Below are 14,919 nucleotides of genomic sequence, written 5' to 3'. Positions count from 1 at the left end.
TTCACAAGACAGAGCGTCCTGCTTCTGCTATAATGATGTACTGTCCCCATTACACAGAATTGTGAATAGGAAGTTTTAAAGCTAGCATTGTAGGCCATGCAACTGCAGTTCACTCATGAGCAGTGCGATTTGGTTTCGATCTATTACAGATTGAAGTGCCAGTATGTCACATCAAATAAAAAAAAAAGCAGTTGAAGGTCGGTTCGATACGTTTGAGAAAGAATGTCCTGATGCAGGCATCTGCTATACTCCCTAGCTTACTACCTTCCGATAAAATGAAGAAAGGCCCACCAAAACGTAGGCGTCTGGAACGTGTCAGCTGCGGAGATGGCGAACTGGGCTTAAACTAACAAAGGAGGAAATTAGTGGAGATGCGAAACACCACACGCAGCCGAGGAACATAACTGCTTACAAGTGCACAGGAACGAACGCTTGACAACAGCACTGACTCTACCCTCCGCTTTGTCTCTAGCACAATCTGAGGGATCTGGCAAAGATTAGGACGACACAGCTACTGCCGACTACAGCGTAAGTACGCTAAGCCTTCTGATAAAGTAAGCCTTCTCTCCATGCTCAAATCCTAATGCTCACCGAAATAGCAGTACATCTAGGAGTTCGTAAGTTTGTGCGATATATTGTTCTTAGTGACAGTAATTTCCTGTTGTTTTCCTCTTTCTTTATCTGAGTAATATGCACTCTTAAGCAAAGGCAAATACGAGCTGTATCTGAACATTAAGTCGCGATTTAACGTGAGCCACCTACAAGGCCTGTGCCTGCCATGCTTTAAAAAAAGATTCCCGTTGTATCGCTCCGTTCCAGTGCACGCTGATCTTGTTATATTTTTTTATAATCGTTTTTTGGGCTGATCAGGCCACAACTGCGGCTTCCGTGCCCTGCAGCGCGGGGGGATGACATCGCGATGACGCTAATCCAGCAAGCGCGTTGAAGCCGCACGTCCTTTTGTTTGGACGAGCCTTCATCGCTCCGCTGCTGCCGATAGATTATCTACCCTCGAGCACGCGCCCAGTGCCGTCCTTCCTTCCGCAGCAGCACTCTCAACAACGGCGACAACGACGCTGACGCCCTCCGAGACGCAGCGGCAGCCCGAAATATACTGCGTTCGAACCCCTCCGGGGTGTCTCGCACGCCATTGCGTCCTCGAGCTCTTTTCGTGCGGCGCATCCCAGATGACGCCTTCGAGGGAGAGAGGAATAAAAAACAGATGGAGGGGGGGGGGGGGGGGCAAACACTGACAAAAGCCCCGTATTATAATAAAAGAGCAAAAGCACTCGGTATGCTCGGTTGCGCAACGCGCAGCAGAAGCTGCGGATCGTCCGTATACACTCCAGGACCGTATCTTTGCGAACCATCTCTCCCTGCAGCAGGCGGACAAAGCGGGATCGGGATCATATCGCGGTTCCGTTGTCGGAACGGTGGCGAAGCCTTACCGCGGGCGCAGCTAGCTCCCGCTGTGGCCTGGTGCATTTCTCTCCCCTCCGGTTCACGCCCCTCGGCCGTCTTGCTGCTGAGCGTCGCTCTGAGGGTCGTCGTGGCAGCGTCGTAGACCATACAGACATCCTTGAAAAACCGATCTCCCGGTCACACCGCTTCCTTCTCTCCCCTCGTCTTAGCGAAAGCGGGGCGCTTCTCCCGTGGAAGGCTTCTCCTCTGGGGGGCGAGGGAGGGCACGGAGGCGCCGTCGCGCCGTGTTCAGCGGCCGTTCTTTCGGATGCTGTCGATGGGACGCGATACACTTTCGCCCCCTCCTCGCAGCCACGCGGATAGCACACCGTCTCTGTGCGCGCCTTAGCCGCGATGCGATTCTAGCTGCGCCTCGCGTTTGCCTTCTGCCTTCCCCTCCCGGCATTTCTTGGGCCCATGCGAGCGAAAAAGAAATCTGATCTCGTTTCTCTCCGAGCGCTCACCTGCGCGTTCGGCGACAACGGTTCGAAGGGAAGGCGAGGGTTTTGGAAATAAAGGACGCGGATAATGCCAAAAGACCAAAGGACGATTACTACAAGGAGAGGGCGCACTTTATAGCCTTTGTCATCGATAAGCGCGCCGAGCTGCGCCCTGCTGACGGAATATAAAAGCCTGCCTGGCTAAGTGAGGGGGCACTCTCGGTCTTCTGCCACCCACCATCACAGCGGCAGCAGCAGCAGCAGCAGCTATGAACACGGTAAGCGCGCACGCATCCAGGACTCGGGAACGCAGTGGATGCACCGCCTCTGCAAGCCAGACACTTCGGGCTACGGCCGCCACCGCACATTGGATATACGTACACGACCGAACATTCCCCGGATTTCTTCCAGCGGGCTTCATGTAGGATTATGCCGGCATTGACACGGCCTACTGGCACCTGGAGAACCACAGGAAAATCCGCTCATTGTCCAGGAATCGGTGCCAATGCATCAAATCCCATAACGGCGCCGAGTGATGATTACGCACCCCTGCAAACCGATAAACTAAATATGGACGCATTTAAGATAATTTTTATAACTCCGTCAGTGCCAGTCCAGATGACCATCTATGGATACGCATTATATTTAAGCTGTCGTGTACGCCATGACACTTCTCCGAATGCGTGCAGGAGACCCAGTTCGCTCGCATTTTCCTCGGGGGGCTTCCGCGTACGCTTTAGCTTGGAGACAGCCAGAAAAATGGTGTATAAAAGGCAACGCGCGTCTCACAAGGTTTTACCCTAGAATCTGCTTGAGGGCAAAGGGGAACAAGAAGCGCAAAACGGGGCTTTGCGGGAATACTTTTGTTGTTGTTGTTGCAGACACGTTTTGTCACGTTATGGAGGTTGGTGTTGTCATGTCGGCAAGCTTGAGTATCTAACCGACCTGTTCGCTCACCCTGTCCAGCTCACGATCGCCGTCCTGGCCGCCTGTGCCTTGACCGTCAGCTGCCAGCTGGTCGCCGCGCCCCTCGAGGTGCCGCAGCCCTACTCGTTCGGCTATGTCTCCAACGACATCGAGGGCAGCCACGGCCACGAGGAGACCGGCGACGGCAGCGGCCGCGTGTCCGGCCGTTACTCGCTGAGCCTGGGCGACGGCCGCACCAGGACCGTCACCTACGTGGCCGACGAGTTCGGCTACAGGGCTGACGTGGTCACCAACGAGCCCGGCACCGAGTCCAACAGCCCAGCCGACACGAGCTTCACCTCGAGCGCTCTCTCCGGACCTGACGCAGCCCACGCCGCTGAGGCCGCTCTCTTCGGCGGCGCGCCCATCGTGAGGGCCTAAACTTAAGACTGGGTCTACACGAAGCCACACTGATCCATCCACCCAGACTTCCCTCTCCGGCCGACGCCTTCCCCGCTGACATGAAATTCCTGCCCCGAAAAGGACCACTGCCATAGTTCGCGACCCGAATCTGTTGCTGAGATCATTTTTATTTGTTCCAGAAGCAATGCCCCTGGTTGCTTAGTCCTTCCCGAACTTGTTTCTTGTGTTACTTGTTCCTGTTCTTACGCTGCTCTGTTTTGGTCCTCTGTGTAATACACTTCATAATTATACGCACCAATGCTGTTGTGCACGTTGCCGATATTTCTGTGCTCTTACCGAGCTTTCTTCTCTTCTTCTGACAATACTGCTTAGCTGTCCCTTCTCCTTATATTTTCGCAACCATGCATTTGAGTACGATGCTCCCGTGTTAATATTATTACTCGTTTATTTTATTTTTAGTCGTTGTTTGTTTAGTGCTTGCTTCTGTGTCTTGTCCTGTTTGTTGTATATGTGATGTTACTATTTATTTGCCTCATATTTACTTATTTAAGATTTGCTCGTCAATGTTAAGTGGCTGCAGGGTTTGTTTTGTTTCTTATTGTGTAGAATTCGAACATCTCGTGTAATGAATTTTACCCACCTCTACGTGCAATAAAGTGTGGCCTAGAAGACTAATCTCTGCATCGCTCAAGTTAGCAGCTCTCTCAACTGGACGTCGACCAAATACGGCTGTGAGAAAACCAGCGAAATATTAACGCACAGATATGAATACCATGAATGGCTCTTGAAATCGCGCCATTGTTCCACTTTTAATCCCCAAAAACGCATGAAATAGTGTGCACTACACGATTTTCGCACACCTAAAGGTGTTCTGCCGTTTTTACAGTTTCTGGCAGTAGGTCGTGCTAAACGAATCTACACCATCGTTATGGCCGGTTAAAAATAGGCTAATGGCGTGAAACGTAAGGTTCCGTCCAAAATATGCAGGATTGTTGGAACACGGAAACACACGCATCTTTTTTTTTTTTTACCGCCTTATGTCTTGCTTCTTCACGAGGTCGTCCTCAGCGGCTCAGAGAGCAGCTGACTGAGAGAGATTCTTGTCAACGCACGGCTCAGGGTAAAACGCAGCGCATTAATCGTTTTGGAATAGCAGATTGCATCTCCAGACCACTAAAGCGGCCGCGAGATAAGTGCATACGAGGTGGAGATAGAAAGCGAGAAAAGATGCTTCTTTACAATTCCGGGAATTGTTTTTGCGCCAAAGGGCCGCCCATTTATCATACAATATGTGGAGCTACAACAAATCTTGCTGCAAACCACTGCAAAATCAAGCTGCTTCTGCTGTAAGATTAGAATCAATCCGGGAAGCTTTGGTATAACCTGCAGGAAATTTACGTGATAATTACCGCACTGACAGGTAGTCATGAAGCTATAATGCAAGATTACACACAGCTGGTTTCGGTTCTACAGGAACCAATCATATTTCAAAATGCAATGTTTATATTTTTAACACTGCTCGATCTCTGGCTCTAGCAGTGTACCTATACATGTGCCCATATGCTCTATCCACATGAAATGTATCTCTTAGGAGGAGGCCCTGAAATTGAAGATGCCACAGACGCCCGGGCAACTGCTGCATAATCATGCACCTGCCTGCAGCTCAGGCCAGTTCTGTGTGCAGTAACGCGTGCCCGAAACTCTCATAGTATCTTGTAGACGGGAGTAGGGCATCACGGGGCAAAGCGCAGAATCGCGAGGAGCACCCATTCACTTAATCTTCACAAAACAAACCATCGCCATATAATCCTTGCGAAGGATTCTTCGATGTCTGAGAAACAACGTGAACGTCACAAATCATTGCAGTGACCAGAATCGCATCACAGTGGACACATCATCGAAGCGAATAGGCATGAGCTTCTATGCTCACTTTCTGTGTGCACTTTTTGTTCGTCATTCGTCCTCGCTGTTTCCAGCATTGTTTACTCTGAGTTTCGCTACCGGCTTGAGTTTCCAGTATATGCACAAGTGACGCTGGATTTCTCCTAGGCAACCGCCAAGGTATTAGGGACATAGCACATGCAGGTAAAATACTTCTATCCGCTCTCGCAATTTAAACATGCTGTGCTAAAAAAAAAAAGTTCCCAGTAGTATATGTGGCGTCATCCACTTTGGTAGCAAACGCAAAAGAGGGCAACAAACATACATATAGAAATATCGCTGAACTGAAATTTCCGCGCTAGTGTACTTACGCAGTAAGTTCAGCTGTCTAACGTCGCCTGATATTACGAAAAAATTTAATCCGCTTCTCTCAAATCAGGTGGGATCTTTGATCAGAGGCACAAATGGAGAAAATCCCTCATTTTATTTTATGTCCCTTTACCGTTATTTTAAATCCATGTTTACTGCTGACAATGGCATATTACCCGACAGAGACCCACTGATATCTGATGGAACCTCAAAACTTGAAGAAATAACTAACTGAACCTGGCATCCTGTCCTTGTTGCTTGTCATTGATGTCAAGAAGGCTAGTGGTCCAGACAATATTCCAAATCCTTTCCTTAGAAGGTACGCAATATGGATATGCGTATACCTTAGGCTTTTCTATGAGAAATCACTGAAATCTAGTGAATTACCACGCGACTGGAAAATAGCTAAAATAATTCCTTTTCATAAGAGTGGAAGTTATGGCAACCCTTCTAATTATCGCCCCATTTCTATCACTTCTACAACTTGAAAAATTCTTGAACACATTATTCTGAAACATATCGTGACTTACGTGGAAGTAAATAATTTCATTTGCAGCAGCCAACACGCTTTCCGTAAAGGCTTGTCAACTACAACGCAATTAATTGAAACCGTTCATGACCTCGCCTTAACTATCGACAGTCGTGGGCAAACATACATTTTATTTCTCGATCTAACCAAAACATGTGACAGAGTATCGCACCCAAAAATGTTTCACCAACTACACATATTGTTTGGTTCTGGGAATATAACACAATGGCTTCAGGCTTATCTGACAAATCTATTCCAGTTCGTTGAATATGAAGGGCAACGTTCGGGATGTGCAGTAGTGTCCGGCGCGCTTCAAGGCACAGTATTAGCTCCATTTCTTTTTCTTATCTTCATAAACGACATGGCAGACAACATCGACTGTACGGTCCGTATGTTCGCAGACGACTGTATCATTTACAAAGAAATTAGTAACTATGAAGATCAATTAATTCTTAACAACTCACTAGTGCAAGTTTCTGAATGGTTCAAACACTGGCAGATGGCGCTTAACTTAGATAAAACTCTCTGACAGCAACCAGGGAAAAAAATCCTCTAATAGTTACTTATGGCATTGAGAACCAGAAACTAAATAAAGTTGAAGAACATAAGCACTTAGGAATTTTGATCTCATCGGATTTGAAATGGAATAGGCATGTTTCGTATATAACATCTAAGGCACTTACTGCGTTCTATTCGTTGAAGCGTTCCTTAACATCTGCTGCGCCTGACACCAAATTACTAGCGTATACCTTAATTGTTCGTTTAGTACTAGAATATAGCATAATTTGTTGGTTTCCGTCGACTAGCCACTGCATTGATCAATTAGAAAGCGTTCAGCGAAAGACCATTAGATTCATCTATAACAAGTACCGCCGTAGCAATTTTCCTACAGCACTGTTACGCAAAAATGGTCTTCCAACAATACAAAATAGGGCCAAATTCTTACGGCTAAAGTTTCTTTTTTTACTTTTAAGTTTCTTTTTCTGCTTTTAAATGATGCTTTCAAAATAGATAAAAATAAGTACTCGTCATTTTCTAAATCACTAAACTCGAGACAAAGCATACTAAGCACATTACCGAGTACAGATTTCATAGTGACACATTCAAATTCTTTCCTCAAGCCATCCGAGATTGAATGCGTTGCCGAATGATGTGAATCGGAATAAGTGCACTGTTTTGGAAATGTTTGTTTTTATTTTGTTTTCTGTGCGCATGAATTATCGGATTGTATTGCATTGCCTTGTTCCTTTTTTCAAGTTATTTTGGAAGCAATTATTACTATTTTCATTCCTGCACTAACCTGACCGTAAACGTTTTTCTTTGTGCGTATATGTCCTGCGAAAGCCTCCACAATGAGGCTAGCAGTCTGTTGTAAATAAATAAATAATGCGATTTGATATAAGCAGATTCAAGTCAGACAGCTGGAATGGTGTGCACAAATCTTAAGTACATGCGTTAGACGGACAGCGCCTCGAGAATTAATCCGGCGCCATACTCATCAGCAAAAAGAGGTGTAAAGAAGGTCACGCTAGCTTTTAACCTCTGGCCGGCACCGCTCTTTGGTGAAACACGAAAGCTGGTCAAACGTGAAACACGGGAAACGATGAAGCTGGTCCAGTGGTGCGAAGTATTTTAAAACGACAGATACGGTGCTCGCTCTGTTTCGTGTTAATTAAAAAGACACAACCGTGCCGGGCTATTCCGCCTTTACGAACAGTACATCGCATACCAAAGCAACGTTGGTAAAGTCTGGTGTTTAAGGAAATTCCCCGAGGCGGAGTAGGTGTATAATAAAGAGGCTATTAGTTTGCATTTACCTAAGTGCAGCCATGTGGCTACAAATGCGATTACTCTAGACTACAAATAAGTTATCATTCCTCTATTACGGCATAACGAAGCACTTTTTTTTTTTTTACTGACTGAGCCGGAGGAATTATAGGCACTTGAAAAAGGCTGCAAGACATTGATTTGACAGAAGTGATAAAGAATGCCCAAGTGGTAACGGCACATCTCAATACTAGCGCTGAGGTGCAGCTAGCTAACAATGTTGATTTACCGTTGAGCGCATGGCACCTCTGGCGCTAACGCTTGGCTCCAAGCTGAAAGAGGAACCTTTGTTGGGAACCTACGGTGAAGCTCTATACGTGCTTGCGAGCCAGTGAGGCGGTGCGATCATCGTTAGGGCTAGTCCCGCCTCCATTGCAAGTTACCGGTAATCTCCCAAGATATACTGCTCTCCTGTTCTGCCTTTCGCTTTTAATAGTTACGAATGTTTACACGACGAAGGAAAGAACGATATCCTGTTGAAGCCTTTTAGAAATATTTTGCTACGCGTCTGGTGGTGTCATCCGATGAGAACAATTCAAACGCCCCCGAAGAATGATATGCGCACTGCAGTCCTGATTGTCTTGAGTTGGATGCTTCCGTTTTTGCAGCAAGCTCGGCTTTTAATCCCAAATCTAGAATTCTGTTTCGCGGCTGCTTGAGAGACCGCAACACTAGTGACTGAGTTGCATGCCTCCAAGTGACTCATACTGCGCTAGTCTGCCAGAAAAGTGCGCTGCAATAGTTACCAAATTTGCTCCTCATCAGACTTTAAAGGCGCCTCTTGAACACAGAATGGAGCAGTACGAAATTCTTCAACGCCGATTTTGCATCAAGGGATGAGAGGGGCTAATTACGTGAATGGGAAAATGCAGAACGAACGCTGTCTACAAGCGATTGATGATGGTGTCCCCGTCTGCTAGCAACAGGGGATGGAGCGTTGTAGACAGCAAGGGACCCGCTTCTGCCAGGGCTTACACCGTGAGCCAGGGGCAGTGTTCTTGTTGCTCAAAGTGCGGAACAGACCTGCAGCAGGCGGTGGAGGTCCCCATTGGCCTTTTTGGCTGAGGCACACAGGGCACCATGGGCGGGGAAATAATCCTCGGAAGTGAAGCGAATTACTAGTGACTGCCGTAGTTAGGGTAACTTACTACAAATACGAGGTTCGAGGAACAGTATTATCTGTCCTGGTACGCTATGCTGTCATAAAGCGAGGAAATAACGAGAGAGGCAGGATGTCTTATTTATCTGTTTTAGTAAACGAAGAAACAAAGTTCAGGAATATGGCGTAAGGATCAAAGGAAAAAACTGGCAGGGTTTTAACGGAGTTAAACCGAGTAGATGGGCGAAAGAATGTGCTTAGCCTGGTTGGCTCATGATTTTGCTTTGCTGGGTCGTCGGCACATCCAGCGACGATATTACACTCAGGTTAAGCTCTGGTCAAGGTTTAGAAGAGCGAGTTGACGGGCTAGTTGGTATTTCATGGTGAAGGAACAGCGCTAAGTACGGTACAGGAGACAAACATGGAGACAAACGACCTTGTCCATCCATGTTTGTCTCCTGTCCCGTACTTAGCGCTGTTCGTTCACCGGTCAAGGTTGAGCTGATCTGACCTGTTTGCGCCGCATATGGAAGTTGATGAAGGCGACGATGTGTAATGCAGAACGCGAGAGTGTATTGCAGGTTGACATGACACGTGAACGGCTTTGGCGATAGCATAGGGCCCCTATAGGCAGTGGTCACAAAACTGATCTCTCGACGCCGCCGCGGGTTTGAAACACAGTCGCAGCAATATTTTAGGGCGAAAGCGCTATTCTGATGGGCAAACCTCGAGTAAGATCTTGCGATGTTTGTATGATTGCGGTGTTCGTGGGCTTGTGCCAAGTGAAATAAATAACAATAAACCAAATAAATATTCGCGACTGGATTCGAACGCGCGGCGGGGCGAACAGATCAGCTTCGCTCGCCACTGCGCGAGAGCAATAGGCTGTCGCCGCAGCCGAATACGCTTGCAACTGCAACACTCTCTCTCTCGCTGTGCATTGCACGTCTTCTTCACCAACTAATACTACTATCAAACCAATATTCTCGCTTTGAGCTATGTGGTGGTAGTGGCAGAGGTGTGCGCTGCATGCTTATGGCGCGGACAACGTCGTGGCAGAAACATAGTAGTAAAGCAATACGCGTTGGAATTGGTAACATTGAGGCAGAAACGCGGCACTCGAGCACAGGCCGCTGGGGTATACATTGGGTAAATTGGCACTGACGATGAAAAAGTTGAAAAGGTGCGTATAACTGGCTCCCTAGTTCAGTGGACACCTCGATCGTGCTATCAGGTACCGTCTTTGCCAAAAGTAGCTGAACAGCCGCGCCGGCGGCCGGAGCGGGCTTGCAGCCGAGCCGCGGCGCTGCTGTGTTTGACGCCGCCGCTGCTCCGTGGCTGCGAGCGTAAACTGGCTGACGTAAGCTTGCGCCCTGGCTCAGCAAGCCAGCACTCCAAAGGCGCAAAATTGCTCGCCGCACCTACTACCTGCTTGCGTCTTATCAGCCAAGGGAGGAAGGCGAGAACGCGGTCTTACGCCATGCAGTTTACACTCCACAGCCGGGGAGTAGTGTTCCTGCATATGCTCCCACAGGGAGCATATGCATACAGGGACACTACCGGGGAGCAGCGGTCAGCGCCGGGGACCGCAGCGCCCACTGCCGTCGTGCTCGGTTACTTTTGACAAAGACAGTACGCGTCAGTGGTGCCCACCTGCAAATAACTGTGCTGTGGCTCAAATGAATGGTGCTTGGCAATGCTAAACCGCCAGCCATTTATATTTCTGTATGAAATGTTGCTGTGTTAGGTTTGGCCAAGGTCACCCTCAAGGTCAAGCTTCACACGAACTCAGTGATCCGGTAAGACCTCGTGAAGTAGTGCTTTCGCGTTAAACTCGAGACTGGCGGGCAGATAATGTGGTTAGATAATCAGCTCAGCATGTGAATACAGTACGGTCAACCGATAACTACTACAATTTCTTTGCTTGTACTGCGATAGCGATATGTAAAACCTTCTCTGGTGTGCCTTATATTACGAAGTAATGTGTAGCAGTTTAACTATTATTTTATTTACGCGCATAATTGTTCTGCTTCCCTGTTATTTGCAAGGGTACCAAACGTATTAAGGCTGTTGATATTAAGGATGTCATATTAAGGCTGCTGGATAGTATCACACGAATATCAGGGTGTACTTATACGAAATATTCTGAAATTTCCATTCCGTATGGTATGCAGCACAAAAAAAAAAACACTGATAGGTGATCATGCAGTGTGGTGCGGCTAACCTGCCTTGGCAGGCACGCCTTTGCATTTTCGTTTTTGTATGAGATATGAATACCGCTGGCGTCGCTGATCATGTGCGAGATTTGAGGCGGCGACGGCGCAAACCAATAAGCCTTTTCCCGCTGACTCAAACCGGTCAGCCAGCGCCATAGCCTTTCGAGCCGCGTGCTTAACTGGTAGCCTCATGCGTCGTGTTTTTGATATTGCTGTCTTCATCTCTTTCATCTGTGCGCTCTGCGCCGTGAATGTTTGCAAAGGCCACCAAGAGAAAAACTAGTTTAGAAGGCAATGGCGCAGTAACTGTCTCACTTTTTAGTGTACCTCGCAAAAGCGCCGTGAGGGAAGGGGTAAAGTAGAGAGTGAAAGAGGGGGAAAGCGGGCAAAAAAAAAAAAGACGTAGTAGACGGTTCCGCATTAATTTGGTGGTGGTGGTGGTGAAAACTTTATTTAGTGAAAAGAGTTTGCTGCCCAACAATGGCCCTTTACATAGGTTGAGTTCTTAATCCGGGACCCCGCTGGAGGAGGTCGCTACACGCGCCCTGTTGGACTAGAGCCCTTGAGACTCCAGCCCCGAGCAATTGAGCAAGGCTGCCTCCCATATCACTCTGGAAAGAGAAGGGTTTGGGGGAAGGGAAGGATTCTTCTGACAGGCCAAAACCGTGTTGAAGTTATCGGACACTTCCCCACATTGAGGGCAGCGCCCATCAATTTTGGGGTCAAAATGTTCTTGCTGTTGTAGCGCACAACTAAGTGTTGTTCTGCAGGCGCTTGAGTTCGCTCATCGACTATACTCAGGCCCTTAGCAGAGACCGGGAAAAGCCGATACCGTTCGCAATAGAATTGCGGAGTTTCCCTGAACCGCAGAAGCGGTTGCCGAATCTATAGTCTAGATGAGGTGCCCGGTGGGTATGCGCTCGGGCCACCGGGGTTTCTTTACCATGCAGACATCGTATACGCCACATGAGTGTCTTTCGCATTTCGGATCTGACGAACCCTGCCCGCCACGGCCGGCTCCCGTCCTCGGGCTCAGCCGCCGAGCTCTAACCGCTAAGTACCGAGCGCCGCTGAAGAGCGAGCGAGTGTTACGGTGCTTCAAACAGCGGAAGGGATCTTAAAGAGGCTATGAAAGGGGGTCTCAACAAAGATTCGATGTGCCTAGGATGCTAAAGGACGCCGCTTCACAAATATCCTCCAGCGAGAATTTTTTAGATTCGTTTTGTGGAAGCTAAGTGATCTGTACTAAATGTTTGAATTTCCGCCTCTGCGCGCCTTTCCCTCTCCTCTCGTCACTTTTTGCACGCCGAAATGTCGGCGCTCCTCTGCCTGCCCCTCGCACACACACCCTCCGCCGGCTGCCGACGCGCGCGAACCAATGCTAGCAGTCCGCTGCTGACGTAACGAGCGCTACATGACGTCACAAGCGCTGATGCTGACGTAACGAGCACGGATTCGGGCGAAAAACCAGCACCGCTGGTCGCGGCTAGGCGCAGTAGCGGCGACCTGCGGTGCTGGCCTTTACTGCGGTGCGGCTCGCTTTTGAGGTCTTGTACGCGGCATAAACGCTCGTTGGCCTGTACTCTACATAATGTGAGCATTTTATAGACATCCTCAAACGCCCTCTTCAGGGACTCTTTAAGGGTGCATCGAGAGACGTTAAACGTGCTGCCTGGTATGCAAAAAGAAGCGCCCTGAACGCAAACGCTCTTGAAGCAGCATAGCAACCTGCGCGACCAGCGCCGGCACGTGCCATGGCCTTCGCCGAAGTCGGACACCACATCGATGCGACTGCAATAAATGCGCTCGCTGTCGTCAAGGTGACCGCTTCCGTGACCTTCATCGCCTGCTCATGCCATCTTTGGCGGCCAGCGGTGTTCACGCGGGTCGCTAGGCAACACAGCGGAATGGGTACCAGAGTGCGCTGTCCTTCGCTAAGAAAAGAAAAGATGACCGAGGCTCCAAGATCTGAGTGCGGCTACCGCCAGCTCTGGCCATCCTTAAATGCGCTACGCCGTTTATGCTCTAAACTTCATGCTCACATCTGCTTTAGACGACGAGACAGACAGTGAATTTCTTGGAGGAAGCTATTATACGCATCCTCCCGGCAAAGCATTCAGGATATGCATGCTATACCATGTATAGCATGTAAGTCAAGCACATTGTAACTTGAAAAAAAAAAAACAGTCATAGAAGACAAGGGACAAGAGAAGGAGAGTCGTTGTGGCGTGAACACTCCTTCTCTTGTCCCTTGCCTTTTATGACTGGTTTTTGTCAAGTTACTATGAACCAACTGGCCCGCATTTCAACCCTTCTGAAGTCAAGCACAGTCGAGCATCCAGACATCAGCTCGACTATCTTCAGGTCAGAGACAAAAGATTTCGCCGCAAGCGTCGCGGCAATGACAGGGAACGTATCAGCATAACAATATTATGGTACAAATGTCATGATCACATTTAGCTAGACGTCTTGAACGCTTACAAATGGAATGTTTTTCGTCACACTTATTGCTCAGTCACCTTATTGCCCAACCAAGAAGCAGAACAACAACGTAAAGTGACCGCCGCCGAGTTCCAAGGGATTCCCGCCGACGGTTAGTGGAATTAATGTGGGTTAGGCTGTAGCCTTCTCCCCCGTCATTTCTGACGGGTGCAAACTAAAGTTATCTCTCTCTCTCTCTCGCCACACTTTTCTTAGCAGCCGACCCAAGAAAGTTAGCTTGAGGAACCAAGGTGCTTGTGCCGATAACCAGACTGGGCTGAATTAACTACGCTGTTCGCTCGGCAAACGGTCTTCGAGACTTCGAGTGCTTGGGGCGTTTGTGAAAAGCGTCGCGGCCCGGAATCAAACGATTGAATATGCAGCACCGCTCGGCAGGGTTGACCAGCTAAGTGGCCAGGCGGGTGGCCGAACCAGCCATCAGGCGAGCCCGGTCGCCCTTGCGAGCAGATTACGGTCTCGCGTTCGTGTATGTCGGTCGGACCGCGCATCGAAAAGCGCCGGTCAAAGGTCAGTGGATGAACGCTCGCGTCCGAAGATTCCCCAGGGAGGGGAGAGCAGGGGCGCTCGCGTCTGCGCGGCGCGCTCCGGGACCGGGTCAGGGTGAAAGTGGCTGCCGACGCTGCTGCTTGCGCCGCCTTTCTAACTGCAGTGCGGCACGTGAGCGAAATAGCTGACGCGTGCCGCCCAAATTCCGGCGCTGTGTGCGTGGTCTTCGGCCGCGTCGTAGAGTTCCGGATGTCGCGCCCACCCTCGTTTTTCTTTCCTCCTCCTCCTCCTCCTTGGGCTTAAGTGAGCGACGCAGACGTGGGTTGCCTGTCTGCGGGGCTGCAGCCTCTGGACTTACTCCCGGCGAGATTCTTCAGGGCGTTATTAGTTTTGTAGCGATAGCTACATTACGGTAGCATTTCGAGCCTTCAGCGTGGCTGGTCACGTGGTGCGGAGAAGCTGCCGGCGGCGCGGTGCCGTGCCGTAGTTGGGCACGTGACCAAGTTCCACTCCAGGTTTAACCAGAGATAAACCACCGCCGATTTTTTACACGTTCTGAGCAAATGCCAACTGGCTCAATTTTCCGTTTCACGGCGATTCGTCCAGCTTCCTGCCTAAATTTGCCCGGTGCAAGTACGTCAAGAAAGCACTCTCAAAAGAAATAATGGCGGCGTTTCGATGGGGGCGAAACGCAAAAAATGCGCCCGTGTGCTGTGCGATGTCAGTGCACGTTAAAGACCCTCAGGTAGTGGAAATTATTCCGGGGTATGGCTGCTGTTT

The 14,919-nt window shown here is 49.1% G+C and overlaps 1 protein-coding gene across 1 annotated transcript; it reads left to right on the top strand.

The window, feature by feature from the left end:
• The first annotated feature begins 2,021 nt into the window (after window positions 1–2,021).
• Window positions 2,022–3,905, top strand: LOC144098343 (cuticle protein 10.9-like). Its single transcript, XM_077630908.1, has 2 exons — window positions 2,022–2,179; window positions 2,868–3,905. Exons 1-2 carry the CDS (start codon window positions 2,171–2,173, stop codon window positions 3,246–3,248), a joined length of 390 nt encoding a protein of 129 aa, XP_077487034.1. The 5' UTR covers window positions 2,022–2,170; the 3' UTR covers window positions 3,249–3,905.
• Window positions 3,906–14,919: the final 11,014 nt, after the last annotated feature.

This window comes from Amblyomma americanum, chromosome 7 (assembly GCF_052857255.1).
Source record: "Amblyomma americanum isolate KBUSLIRL-KWMA chromosome 7, ASM5285725v1, whole genome shotgun sequence".
Taxonomy (NCBI): domain Eukaryota; kingdom Metazoa; phylum Arthropoda; class Arachnida; order Ixodida; family Ixodidae; genus Amblyomma; species Amblyomma americanum.
This window is presented reverse-complemented; position numbering and strand designations above follow the sequence as displayed.